The sequence below is a fragment of the Mytilus edulis genome, chromosome 4 (assembly GCF_963676685.1).
Source record: "Mytilus edulis chromosome 4, xbMytEdul2.2, whole genome shotgun sequence".
Taxonomy (NCBI): Eukaryota; Metazoa; Mollusca; class Bivalvia; order Mytilida; family Mytilidae; genus Mytilus; species Mytilus edulis.
Genome location: NC_092347.1, coordinates 42,701,898 through 42,716,563, shown reverse-complemented (window position 1 = coordinate 42,716,563; position 14,666 = coordinate 42,701,898). Strand labels below are relative to the sequence as shown.

The following is a 14,666-nucleotide window of genomic DNA, read 5'->3' as shown; positions in this document are numbered from 1 at the left end:
TTTAATAACAAATATTCTGAAAAGTTTTGAAGGCATTTATATTGAAAATTGAAGGAGTAGATGAATATATAACAAAACAGACACACTCTTTCTTGAATATAACTGAAAATTTTTACTTAGTTTCATCATCGTTAAAATCTGTACAAAAAGAAGACTAATTCAACGTCTGCAAAATGTACAGAAATCAAGATATGTACCGCACAAAGGTGCTAACCTTGAATCATTCCGTTCCACTCCACCATACAATGTTTATCAGTATACCATACAACTGGTCTGTAACGTTTGAGAATATCCTGTTTTCTTGAAGTACGTGTCAAGAAGTCAGTTAGAATTAAACCTGAATAATCCAGTCGTTATATTCTGATCCCTACAATCACTCAATTCTTGAGGAAACTGACCGTAAGAGGGCGTTGAATTATTCGAGTTAGTGAGTATTTCGTTTTATTTTATATTTAGAATTGATTTAAATATGAATTAATTTTATGTGAAGAAAAATCAATGAAAAACAGTTGTTCTGTATCATCCACCCGTGATGATGAAATAGCGTATATTTTTTTAATGTTACATATGTAAGCTTACAGTATTCGATTAGTGACATTTTTTGAATAACCAAAACTAGTTTAGTTTCATGTCTGCAGCCTTTGAAGGTAAAATGCTAAAGGAGATATAGGAAAGATCATGTACCGTCGTATCCCAGATGACGGATTTTTTTTTTCATGAAGTTGTACAGTGTAGAAGTGTTATTGTTTGAACTTTCAATATTGGTCTCGAAAATGGGATATATAACTATTGTTTGTGGCATTGTAAGTTTAGTATTGTTAGTTTAATCGTCAAAAAAACTCTATTGCGGTTTTTAGTAGTTAATAAACAGATGTTCTGTAAAATAACAGGATATAATTAACCTGTATGAGACACAGGGGAAAGTACATTATCATAAATCATACATGTTTATGTTTTTTTATAATACATAACAAATTGAAACAATAGCGTATTGACTTCAATCAAAGAACATTTCTATAACTGAAGATAAAGTTAAGGTACATAGATTTTTTTTTTCGTGAGACAAGTTGGTGTGCGGATGATGAACAAATGACAGAGAATTCAACCTCACTGTAACTTAACTATTTATAATTAACTCTGGCTAGTTATTATAAATTATATTAATATTTGTATAACAGTTATTTAACACATGACATGGGCAAAATCTCTTTGTTCTTACTGTACTATAATCTGGATAATGCACAGCAAAGGTGTGCATTAACTACCTCAGATATACTGCACAGTTCAAATCTATTTTTACCTTTAGGGGCGGTTCCTAGATGTTGACAGGGGCGTTATTCTATCAAATTAAAAAAAATTATCACCGAGTGTAGCGAGACTAAAACAATATTGACGATTTTAAGGCAAAACACGATACTTTGTCCAATCCTAGGGTGAACGACATGTTCGTCCCCACCCCCGAATCCGACTTCTGCCTTGAAATTGCGACAAAATTTAACTTTGTACAAACATCGTAGTTTCAAAATAGGAAGAAAGAAAGGTTTCTCATTCCTTTTTTTTCATCTTAGCTTGAACATAAAAAATTTATTATATTTTGCGTACAACATAAATCTTAAATCAGTGTTTTAAAGTCAGAAAGAGAGTTAAAACAATGTTTGGTCATTTCCGCCAAAAAAGAAATGTATCTAAGAATATCCGAATAAAAGAAATCTGATTTGGATTAGTTTTAGACTCAATGGAATTTATAACGACTTTTTGAATATCTATTCCCCATATTTTTGGATCGAATTTAAAGGGGATCATATTTTAGTTTGTTTGAAAACAGGGAGATTAGCTGGAGATCAATCAGACTTCATTTAGATGGACGTGTCTTAAAAATTAATACGGTAGATACAAAGAAATTTGGGGAAGGGGGGTAAAACATTGGAAAGAGAAACGTATTTTCCGTTTATTCAACATTTAAAATTTAGGTAATATAACTAACATCTTCCTCGGTTTATCTTGCTCTATTAAAGCATATCATTGATGGAAAGAAATTCAAAAGCAATTAATCTAAACTCAATAACCCTTTCGGTTATGATTTTTTTTCATACAACGATTTGAAAGTACTCAATTTGTCAAAGTCTTAAACGTCACTTATTAAATAAAAATGGGAAAAGATTTAACAGAAACATTAAAAAAAAATCTACCATTAAATCGCAATTTTACAATAAGTCTAAACCCCCAAAAAAGTTATCAATTTGAAACTTACCAATGAAAGCCGTATTTCCCCCTTTCTTTACCCTACAATAAACTTTCCTAGGATCCGTGGATTGCGGAATATCGTCCACATCTAAAACGTTCACGTAAATTAATGACGTCATGTGTTAAAACAGTTATTGGCCAATCAAATCGGTATATAGAATTTAATCTGCACGCGCTCAGGATGACCCTTTAACCCGAACTCCTACGTCGTTCGGGTTAATAAGGGTCACCGGAGCTGTGCAGATTAAATTCTATATACCGACTTGCTTGGTCAATAACTATAACATATAATTTTCATTCATTTCTATATCATTCTATTCTACTATTCAGAATTTTAATAATAGTACAGTACAGTCATATATACATTAGGTACTTGGGGACAGGACAATATTTTTTTGCCCTCCCCCATTTTTCCCAAATCCGCTATTGTTTCGTTTTCTATTAATTATTTTCACATTTTTCTGTATATGAAGAACATGAATACAATATAATTAATATCTTGTAAGTTCCTAAGTTCCTGTGACTATATGGACACTCTTCTGTAATACTTCATTTTTCTAATAATTTGGATTTGAGTAGTCATTCATATTTTCACGCGTTTATTGCAAATCATTCTTTTGATATATTTTCACAAGCGTTAACACAAACTTTCGGAATTGATATATACATTTCTCACGACAAAACAGTTTCATATTATTTTATGTGTTCTTAAAAAATATTTTCTTGAATCTTTATTGATGAAATTAATATATAACAAGCGATAAGGAATGTTATTTTACACTCGATAATATCCGCGTAATTTTACGAAATACGTTCGGTTATCAGTCAAAAACACAAGTCACTTGAGTAAAAATGTTTGTGGCAACAATACATCGGAATGCCCGTAGGGTCATCCGCTGTAAAAAAAAAAAAAAAAAAAAAAGTGAGAATGAAGAGGCTACATGTATAAGATATCCCTCATCAACTGAAGATTCATAGGTGCATACTCATCCAAGCATATCATTGATATGGTCCTAATTATAATATTAACGGTTTCCAACACTTTTTTAAATACTAAGGTTTTTCTACCGCAGGAATAGATTTCTTAATCTGTATTTTGCTAAACTTTTAGACTTGGTCCTCTGCTCTTCAACTTTGTACTTCATTTGGCCTTTTAATCTTCTTTTTTTTTGGATTTGAGCGTCACTGATGAATCTTTTGTAGACGAAACGCGCGTCTGGCACAAAATTTAAATCCTGGTATCTATGATGAGTTTATTGTTTATGTTATTTTCTCAAATCTGTTTGCCTCGAACTAGGGTGCTACCACTATAAAAAAAATAAAAAAATGCTGTGATATGACTACCTACGAGACAAAATATTCCATTTGAATAAAACAATTTTGCATTTAAATGAAGAAATATACCAATTAAATTTAGAATATTGCATTTGACTGATGAAAAATATCAAAATTTTGCAACCAATACCATGCCATATTTCATGCATTATTTTGTAATACCTGATTTCACCATAGTATTACGTCCCACTTGTTATAGAACATCTTCCTTTTATTAATCGATATTGGAATATGTTACCAAAGTTTCACTTTAAAATTGAAAGATCTTGAGACAGATAATATTTAGTGTGAACAACTTTTTTTGATGCGTTCTCAGCACCAACCTATTTAAACCATGACCAATTCTGACTTTAACAAGAGTTTTTTTTTAATTTCAAAACAACTCTATATAAAGATATATAAAATGTGTCAGAAGTGTTTCTCGTGATTTTCTTTCATGAATACCACTCAAAGCCGAATATTTGAAAGTCAAGGATGTATTAGAACCGAAACAGCCGAATAACTGTATGAATTATGTTATATTCCAACAGGCCCTTACTACTATAATCTGCTAAACAGATTAAACTTTAACTTCGGATATAAAATTTGAAGTACTTTTAATGGTAGTATCGCTAAAACATAAGTCATTGAGAGGTGTTTTATTGTTGAATCATGTTTCAAAACTATAAAACATGTAGCATATTGACCCATTAAATACGCCCCTTTCATTCAAAAGCTAAGCAGTGTATAAAACCAGGTCAGATATTTTAATTAAAAATCTTAAAAACCACCTCTTTGTACATTGTCTGCTGATATAAAGCATCTACAAAGATATAAACTATTCCTAGTCTTGAGAAATAAACTTGATAAGCAATTACAGAACAAAGAGTAAATTAGTCAGAATTTAGCCTCTGATGATTGTAGATGGTCTACATGGCGGTTCTTATTTCTGTATTCTTTGTTTACCATGTTTTTTTCTATTCTTTATTTATTTTGCCCATTATTCTCTATTCTGTATATTTTTGCACCCCATAATTCTATTTTCTTAAATTTTGGTTAATTTTTCTCTATTATTTATTGTTTGACCCTTTATCTTGCACCTTTTGTCAATCATTCTCTTCTCTGTAAACCCTCTCCAGACCCGCACAGTATTGTTTTATTTATCTATTTCTCAGTGTTTCATCTTACTCGTGATTTTGAGAAGTTTGGATTTTCCACAAATTCTTATGTTTCATTGGTTTTTTCCTTCATATGATCATGATGATGTAAGTTTTGGAAGTAATTGTGCAATTTATATGGATATATAGCATTTGGATTTTATAAATTCCACACATTATTATATAATTTGACTTTGAACAGATCGCAAACCAAGGTAATTCGTAAATTTCTTTACATATATAAACCTGGGTGTCATACATGATATTTTTTTCTTTTGATCTGATTTATGAAGGAAACATCAACTGATTCAAAAATTGGTCAATTTTGCGCTGACTTGAAATATCATTGGTATTTTCATTTTCTGTAAATTTACTGTTACTGATAAATGTTGAAATGTTTAAAATGCCTTGTAGTTTTTTTTACCCGCATGTCATAGAGAATTGCTATTCCCATATTCCATGACGAAAGAGAAAGTACTTCCAAAAGAAAAATCTAAATATACACATGCAACTAAAAAGTTTTACAAACACAAGCAAGAACTTATGCTGCACATTTACTTCGAGGGCAAATTTTTTCAAACAAATTGTAACAGTGTGAATTTTTTTTGCAGAATGCCAAGTCTTCGGGGACCTTTGTTCGTTATACTTATCGTACTTTATGTACTTGTTCCAGGGATTGCGACGAACAGTTTCCGATACTTTAACTTGTGCTGGGACCCTTGGGCTTGGAAGAGAGGTAATTTATAGTTATTCATATATTTTTTACAATGATATTAAATCATACAATCGAACAATTTTTACTTGTATTTGTCAAATTATGCATAGAAGGGCATACATAGCAAACAAAATAAATTAGTTAGTATCCGAAAGACAACACACACTTTTCTTCCAACACATTTTTTGTACCGGTTAACAATGACTAAGCAAAGGTACTCGCCTGTCAAAGGACTAATGACATAAAATTTAAGCAACTTTTTTTTTTATCTTTTTAAGGTGGTATAGGAGTCTAAATTAAAAATGATCGAATTTGTTCATACTTTGCCAAAAATGGGTGTTGCTAAACGGCGGAAACGGAATACGGAACGGAAACGGAAAACGGAAACAGAAAGAGTTAACATCTTTTCTTTTTGGTTATTTTATCTGCATAGGCATGTTTTATATAGTATTACACATGTGTTCAAGAAAAAACACAGAGGAATGAATTTAAAATAAAAGATTTTAAAGCATAAAGTATTGAAGTAATTACCAGGGGATGATGAGACTATGTTTTTGAAATATTTGATAGTCATGTGTACGACGTTCGTTCGATTCAGGATAGTCTGTTCGACTTTTTTTCCTTCAAAGTTTGATCAATGTCAATAAGACAGCAACCCAACAACACAAAAAAAATTCCCGAAATTCGTAAAAATAATTCCTGGACCCCGAAAGGCTCAATCCCGAAATCCCGACCTTAAAAACAGCCGATCCCGACGTCCCGAAAAAGGTCCCCTCAAGTAATAAAATTTTGGGAAATCATATGCATCTTTTTTTTTCTTTTTTCTTTTTTAATTGCCTTGAATCAAGATTAGTGTTGTGGTGTATCTTGTTGCGTTGTTCTGCATTGCTGATTTTCGTGTATCTTTTCTTGTATAATGGAAAGAAAACGTAAAAGAAACCAAACAGGACAATGGTGTATGGAAAAAATCCGATATGGAAACCAGGGAAATTGAATAAAAACTTGTATATGCTTTATTTTAATGAGAAAAAAATGACAAAATCTCTCACTATAAAGCCTTTCTCACCCTTTTACAACACTCAAGGATTTTTTATAGTAAATCCTTGCAATACTGAAGTATGCTGTTTTGTATTTACATAGGAAAAGCATTATATCTCCTAAAATTTAAATCAATAAATATGAATTGATGTGCAAAGGTGGCGAACAATTAGTAGCCTGACGATTTACACAGTGCCCTCACCAAGTTAGTCGTAGTCATGTCCTAAGGTTTACAAAACCAATACGTCTACGCTGCTTCAAATATCATGCCGCTTAATTCTTCTCTGTACAAAAAAATGAACGAAAAACAAAAATGTAACACATAAACAAACGACAACCACTGACTTACAGGCTCCTGACTTGAGACAGGCACATACATACAGAATATGGCGGGTTAAACATGTTAGCAGGATCCCAACCCTCTCCTAACCTGGGACAGTGGTATAACATTACAACATAAGAACGAACTTACTATAAAAATCCGTTGAAAAGGCGTTGAAAAGGCGTAACTCATCGGATGGACAAAAAATACAAGTGGACGTGGCCGGGTACTTAAACATCCCAATAACAAAAAGACATTAGGTACAGATCTGAGAGTACTCTCAGTTAACTGACAGCTATTTCAAAGCCACAAACAACTAATAAAAGAATCATGCATCTAAGACGTACAGCATTGCTGTTATTATAATAATCTAAACGGTAACACATTATCTTGGACTATACCATATGCTGCAGCATCTTGTAGAGAATGCATGTTTGAGATACTTAATTTGCGGAAATGCACAAATGTCTCCTGTTGTCCATTCATCAGGTATCAAGCTGGTATTGATTATTGTTGAAAAATTGGCGAATTATAATAGGATAGCTGCTAATTCTAAATGTTTTAAGGTCTATTTTATTTTACATTCTATGGCCTATTTCTTCTGGCCCTCATACTTTTAATGTAGTGAATTCATGTTCTAATTTTGTTCTCGCACATAATAAAGTTATTATGTCTTTCCATTTTGGATTTAACGGTTTATTTAGTGGCACATATTTAGTTGATACAATTATAGTGAAATGTTCATTCAATGTTTTTGCTCTGTCATGGTAGTTTTCTGCTGGTACTTAGACCTGCTTTAGTCTTTAGTGGTATACTTTGCGATAGTTCTTGTTTTTATCTGACCTGGCCCTGCTAAGTGAGCTTTTCTCGTCACTTGACGTTCGTCATCCGATTCCGTCTTGTTAACTTTTACACAATGTCTCAGTCTCTGAAACTACTGAGCCAAATGTTTTTGAACATGTGTCTTTTAGGGAGTCGCCTGATAGTTTTGGTTAAACTTTGCAACAATTACCATTGGTGTATCTTATTGTTGTTGGATAACCCTGTCAGTCAGCCAAGTTAGCCGACATACCGTGGGCATAGGGATAAAATGCAAGTGCTGTCTATAAAGAAACGCTATCGGAATAACGAAAACCTGATGTGAAAAACATGTCTGATCTGTCATCGGACTCGGACTTCTTTTAACATAAGTTTTACTGTGTGTATGCTTCATATGTGTTTCTTTATTCTACATTGGATAGAGGTATAGGGGAGAGTTGGGATCTCACAAAAACATGTTTAACTCCGCCGCATTTTTGCGCCTGTACCAAGCCAGGAAACTCTGGCCTTTGGTAGTCTTGTATATTTTTAAAATTTAATCTCATTTATATGTTTTGGAGTTTAGTGTGACGCCCATTTTCACTGAACTTGTACACAATTTTATTTAAGGGTCAGCTGGTACCACCTCCGGGTGCGGGATTTCCTCGCTGCATTGAAGACCCATTGGTTTCCTTCGGATGTTGTCTGCTCTTTGGTCGGGTTGTTGCCTCTTTGACATACTCCCCGTTTTCATTCTAATTTTTTTTAGAATGTTGAGCTCTACCTAATGTTCATTCACGTAAAAACAGTCAAATGACTTCCTACAGGAGTTATCGACCTTATGTGACGAATGTTCTCACTTGCATGTTCGCCTGTTATAATTATTGAAATATATGGTTGGTTAATAGATTAAACTTTTAATAGCAAAATTTACCAGCAAGACAAGATCTATTGATTTTCATAGTTATTTATCCCCCCTCCCTTAAACTCCGTCTATATAAAAGTTTCTTTCCGTTTCCGTTTCCGTTCCGTTTTCCGTTTCCGCCGTTTAGCAACACCCGCCAAAAACGTAGTATATATTGATATATGTTCAAAACTTTACGACAAAAAAGATGATTTCAGCTTTTCAATTGTGAACTTTCCATTTCTAAGTAGCATTCTAATATGACGTTCTTCTTAAGCTTTGGGTACAAATGGACATTTTTGTTGGTGTTGCTCGCTAGGAATTTAAATAAAAACATTCTAAAAGTAAGTTTAAATGTTTCTGATCTTTTTTTATTGGTAAACTGCTGATTTTCTATAACGTTTTTGGTTCATAAAATCACAATTGCGACATTCCGAGCGTCTACTATAGTCCGCTTCGAAGTGAAAAAGTTCAAATATTCCTATTAGAATCGAAATAATTCTATCCTGCCATGCTCTATGCTAATTTTAACATGGGTAGGCATTATATTTGTAAACATTTAATACCTCGCTAACGCTCGGTATTAAGATATTAACAAATATAATGCCTACCCATGTTAAAATGAGCATAGAGCATGGCAGGATAGAATTATTTCTTAAACATTCCAGCAGCACCCGCATACGGGGTATTATATATCTCCCAATTGATACGATATTCCCGTGCTTGTATTTCCTATCATGATTTTCTTGATAGAGGGTTGCTGCTGACAAGGAAGCTATAAAACTCAAGAGTTCCAAATGGTGAAGTTGAAACCATCCCTTCGTAAATTTTACGGACGCCATCACGAGTTGGTTGACCGTTATGGAATAACCGTTCCACAAATGATATCGGATATGTTCCTTACATCGTAACTACAATCCCCTTCCATCATGAATGTGACCTACCGAATTAGACTATTTACCGGATTTGTTATCACATAAGCAACACGATGGGTGCCACATGTGGAGCAGGATCTGCTTACCCTTCCGGAGCACCTGAGATCACCCCTAGTTTTTGGTGGGGTTCGTGTTGTTTAGTTTTCTATGTTGTGTCATGTGTACTATTGTTTGTCTGTTTGTCTTTTTAATTTTTAGCCATGGCGTTGTCAGTTTATTTTCGATTTATGAGTTTGACTGTACCTTTGGTATCTTTCGTCCCTCTCTTAAGTCAATATAACATCATTGTGTACTTAGTCGAAGAAGAAAAAATATTTTAAACCTTATTTTCTTTTTTAGGATATGATTGCTGTATAAACGAAAATGAAAATAAAATAAGAGAACTTACATCAAACCTACAGCGAGTTAAAACAGAATTAGACAGACAGAAAAATGTCACAGCGACATCCGACGCAGAACTTTTAAAAAGAATATCTACCTCTATAGCAGAACAGAATAGTTTATGGTTAAAATGCATCACCGTAACACCTGGCAGAGATTGCGACATCACACAAGGTTGTGCAACTAAAGACAGAACATGTCGTCCAATAAATGTGTGAACATTTCGATAGTCAAAGGATAAACGTAAATACTATTAAAACATTTGGAGTAATTTGCAGAACCACTAAACAGTTGGAGTAATTTGTTGCCAGAAGATGCTTTTTTTTTAATATTATTGAACTGATAGGACGACTTAACTGTCCATTTAGAAATTTTTTATTGAAAATTGTCAGAGACTTCGAGTTAAAAAACACTTAAACATACTGTATTTATTGTAAGATCATGAAGATTTTATTTGGCTAATTTCGTCTTGAAATAACTAAATAAAATATCTGATTCCCAAATTAAGACCCATGAAAAAGTTGTTGTTTCTGGCCGTCTTTCGCGTTTCTTGGGACGCTATATATAAAATGCCCCGACATGAAAAATGAGAAACAATACAATAAATTATAAAAAAAAAAAAAAAATTTACGAAAAATAATTATGACACACGTGAACCAACGACAACCACTGAACTAAAGGCTATTGACTTGGGACAGGCACATAATGCAAGCGAAGGTGATAATATGTATGTGAGCGCTCAACCATCCCTCTAACCTGAATCAGAACAACATAAGACCGAATATAATAATCAGTTGAAAAAGGCTCATCAAATCGATTCAAAGCAAAACACCTGAAGAACTGAGAGGACGTTGCAGCGTATATATCCATCCGTCATGCCTATTAACCAAAAAGAAAACTATTAAAGTACAGATCTGAGAGTACTCATAGTTACTGTCAGCTAGTTTAAAGCCATTGGGTGTTTTTAAATGTCTTTAAATGTCTTTAAAAATAATGTCAAACAAAATTATGACTACTACTTGAATATAAAACAAAGAGATGTGGTATGCTTTTTAATGAGATAATAACCCAACAAATAATAAATGAAGCGGCTTTATGAAACTATGTGTAACAGTACCGCCATCAACAATGAGACCACCCCAAACGCAAAATGAAACGGTAAAGCAACTATATATTTCACCGTTCGGCCTGCAAAATTAAGCAAACCCAAAACTTGTTTCAGCTATAAGCAACTATATGTCGCCGTACTGTATTCAACGATGGCCAAACCCCAAAAGGTATGAGAATATTGAATCAAATGATTTTCGACATGTAATTTATGAATACTCGTGAGTTAACCCCTTCCCATCTCCATTCTGTAACTCTACGTGTGTCATTAAGCTACATATTACCAAGCTTTTGTATTGAGATTATGTTATGTGCGTCTTATCTTAACATGTTTAGCAGCGGTTATAACTGCCAGTTAAACGTCAGTTTGTGTTAATAAAACAGTACACCGGCACTCACTCCAAGTGACAGTATTCTGTAGGGCGAAAACAGTCTTTTTGACAAAGTTCGTATGGTTTGTTTTAACGTCCAACTGGTAGACGTCTTTATTGTGACGTCGGCCCTTTCCATCATACTCCTCTTTCCTTCACAACGACGTGAAAAGAAATACACGCAAAGATCCAGCAACTGTTTGCAGAGAAAATTTAAAGAAATGGAGGCTACAGATGTCGCAATGACCTTATATATTCCAAGGATGTACGGAATAGGTTATGTTTTTGATGGAATGTAAGTATTTTAAGAATTCGCTTAGTCTAAGTTGAGAAACAAGTTCAGTTTGTGAGATATAAATCATTTGTTTTCTCGGGTTCGGGGAGTTTGTAAAATCGTTCCGACCTTTCAATGTTTATTCGTTTTGTTTTTCGTAAACTATTTTGTTACACAATTACGGCCGTTCATTTTCTAAGTTGAATTGTATTATATTTCCATGTTTATAGCCGACCTTACGGTATTGGTTTTTCTCATGTTTTAAAGCATTACGGTCGCCTATAAATGCCCACACCCACTTCAGTTGAACTTTGGTGGATAGTTGTCACATTACCACACATACCACATCTCCTTATTACCATATAATGATTTTATCGATGACTTAAAAAACTAATAAAAAATTTCGTTAAATCATGTTAAAAATATATTTTAATATTCTTTGTTGTAGGTTTGACAAGAAGATTTTCAAGCAATGTGAAAAGAAGATCAAAGAAATGGAAAAGGAGATTAAAAAACACAATCAAATTTACAAGAAATTGCAGGATCAGCAAAAGGTAATAATCATCATTCACATAAGCCCCCTCCCCCATAAAACATAAGCAAGAAATAATGCGAGATTTAATTAAGCAGAATAGGGAAATTGAAGAAAAAGGGATTGTCAAATACAACCCTTTAAAGCGTTACTATACAAAGAGTAAACTGACAGATACAACACCCCCCACCCCCCCCTCCCCCCCCCCCCCCCCGCCAAAAAAAAAAACCTCAAAAAAGAAGTTGATAAGGACATAGTTCATTGTTTTTAAGATGGGATCCTCAACATTCATCAAATGAATTTACCTTCTAAAAAATTCTTGTAAAAATATATGCTAAAGGATTACAATGCTATGAATACGATTATCATTTATGTCAGTTTTAAGACATCCTAATTTCTGAAATTTGAACAAAAAAAACATTTCAGGTGTGTTGGCTTGCCGACAGAAAAGTTACATACAAGTTGGATACTTCAAAGAAGATTAATGATTACATAAAAGAAAATTTAAGTGTACATGAAGAACGCACAACACGAAAAGCAGTAAATAAAGTTCAGAAACATCTTCAAGAAACATTAAAGCAAGCGAAAAGGACGGACCAAAAATACCAAAATCTTCTTGAACAGGAGTCCATGACAAGATCATCTGTCAAAAAGGTAAATATGCAACATTAAAATACAAAGTAGACAACAAAAAATCATTTTATTCGATATTACAATTAAGAATAATGATAAAACTTACATGTATGACTTAATTGTCGAAAATTATTGGATGTAACACCAGCGATCGTCTCTAACCAATAGACACAAATAAATGTAGATTATACTTTGATTCCACAACCAAGTAAGGCTCATTTGACGCCAAATGACCACTGAAAAATGTATGGCAACTTGTTGGTGCTGGGTACAAGAAATGATGTAAATAAGTAAACTATTGCCTCGCAGAGTACAGGATAATCTCACGACTTATAGTGTAATAGTTCAAGGTTATGTAAACTTTCTGCACAGATAAACATCTTTTTTTCAATTTTTCATTTATAACATTAGTTTTTTTTTTCTAATTAAGCTTTGTAATTCTATTTGTTTAGCTGGAGCAAGACATAGTCAAAATGATTGAATTCCAAGTGAATGATAGGACACAAGCTTCGACACTCGTGTAAGTAATTTACATATGAACTGATGAACAGCCAAATTATGTATCTGTTAATTATCATTGAAGTATGTTGATCTTTAACTTTCTTGTTACTTTACTGTCACTTGCATCTTTTCTACGTCTCTTTCTCTCCATGTACATTTACCAATACGCAACAATGACAAACCACAAAAGGTTTTCAAACTATGGATAAAAAATATCTGAGTCAGCAAACAAACAATACACGATATTAGAAAAATCATCACAAGTGCAAACAGTAAATGTTAACTGTGAAACTGCAAAGCAAATGTGAATCGCAAAATTAAAAACTATTGTAAAAAAGAACAGAAAGAAAAAGGATAAGAGAGACTATGTGAGAGCCAAAAAGAAGAATAAAGATTTGACAATGTAAAGGACAAATCAAAGACAGGCATGAAATGACAGGGATATTTACAGCAGTCAGAGGGAAGAAATAAGTGAAATTAATAGAAAAAATCGCGCAAACATTATTGGTAGATGGAAAGTCAACATTCTTTACAATTAAATAATCAAGTACGCAATTAAACTATCTTTTCTTTTCATTTCAGTAATAGCAGGATACACACAGTCATACCAATACAAACTGTTGTACAAAGAATGAGCAGCAAATACCAGTTTACCATGCCTCAGGTTAGGGAATTTACCATATTTTTCAGCATAATTATGCAGGGGCGGATCCAGCTATTTTAAAACGGGACGGTTCCTAACCCAGGACAAAAGGGAGTGGGGTTCAACTACATGTGCCCATTTAAATGGATTGATCGTCCACCCAAACCCCCATGGATCCGCCTACCAAAACCAATAACAACAGTGTTACGTTTGTCAGCTTCTATAACAGATTGAATGAAACTTATTCTACACGACGAATCAGCATTAGAAAAACACATTTCTCTGAATTCAACTATTAAAGATATTGGATAAAGGCGTGCAATTTCAATAATAAAAATATTATTAAAATGTACTAAAAATAAAACTATTGTAATTTAAAAGTATTCAATTGTTTTTCATTATTATAGCTTGTCTTTACTTTTATTTTCAGGAGTTCAATGAAAAGAATGGATGCTATGTAAGGTTACCAGATTTTGAACTAATTAAGCGAGAATTTTGTAGATAAAGACAAAGAGCATCATATACCACATATATTTTTGTAAATGATTTTTGATATTGTTTTATTTCATGTTTTTACAGAATAAATTATGATATATTTTTAGAATTTGTCATTAAATTTAACTTTGAGTATGTTTAGTATGTAGAATGAAATTCAAAACAGTGAGGCTGTGGCTATTGATTGACACATTAAGTTCATCCATTGGCTGGGACAATTTAGGTGAACGTTTGTATGTAACGACCACTGCTCACTATGTACTTTTTAAAGACACTTAAACTATGGGGTCACCAAAGGTTCA

At 33.1% G+C, this 14,666-nt stretch overlaps 1 protein-coding gene and 1 long non-coding RNA gene across 5 annotated transcripts; both read left to right on the top strand.

The window, feature by feature from the left end:
* The first annotated feature begins 295 nt into the window (after positions 1-295).
* LOC139519707 (uncharacterized) lies at positions 296-10,313 on the top strand. 3 transcript variants are annotated; one of them, XR_011663653.1, is made up of 3 exons: positions 296-423; positions 5,327-5,451; positions 9,767-10,313. It is a non-coding gene; the product is annotated as an uncharacterized lncRNA (long non-coding RNA). The 3 variants fall into 3 exon arrangements; XR_011663652.1 differs by having other exon boundaries at positions 315-427; XR_011663651.1 differs by lacking the exon at positions 296-423 and adding an exon at positions 4,746-4,930.
* A 1,111-nt stretch (positions 10,314-11,424) lies between these two features.
* On the top strand, positions 11,425-14,473 carry LOC139518442 (coiled-coil domain-containing protein 30-like). 2 transcript variants are annotated; one of them, XM_071309983.1, is made up of 6 exons: positions 11,425-11,581; positions 12,009-12,114; positions 12,519-12,746; positions 13,178-13,245; positions 13,809-13,885; positions 14,296-14,473. In XM_071309983.1, exons 1-6 carry the CDS (start codon positions 11,508-11,510, stop codon positions 14,328-14,330), a joined length of 588 nt encoding a protein of 195 aa, XP_071166084.1. In that variant the 5' UTR covers positions 11,425-11,507; the 3' UTR covers positions 14,331-14,473. The 2 variants fall into 2 exon arrangements, with proteins under 2 accessions (XP_071166084.1, XP_071166083.1); XM_071309982.1 differs by having other exon boundaries at positions 11,426-11,581; positions 13,809-13,890; positions 14,300-14,473.
* The last annotated feature ends 193 nt before the right edge of the window (positions 14,474-14,666 follow it).

Excerpts from the sequence above, each read along its gene's own strand:
- LOC139518442 (XM_071309982.1), top strand. The coding sequence starts at position 11,508 with ATGGAGGCTACAGATGTCGCAATGACCTTATATATTCCAAGGATGTAC. Across the intron at positions 12,115-12,518 it reads AATTGCAGGATCAGCAAAAG|GTGTGTTGGCTTGCCGACAG; the intron begins GTAATAATCATC and ends AAAACATTTCAG. Across the intron at positions 13,891-14,299 it reads ACCAGTTTACCATGCCTCAG|GAGTTCAATGAAAAGAATGG; the intron begins GTTAGGGAATTT and ends TTTTATTTTCAG.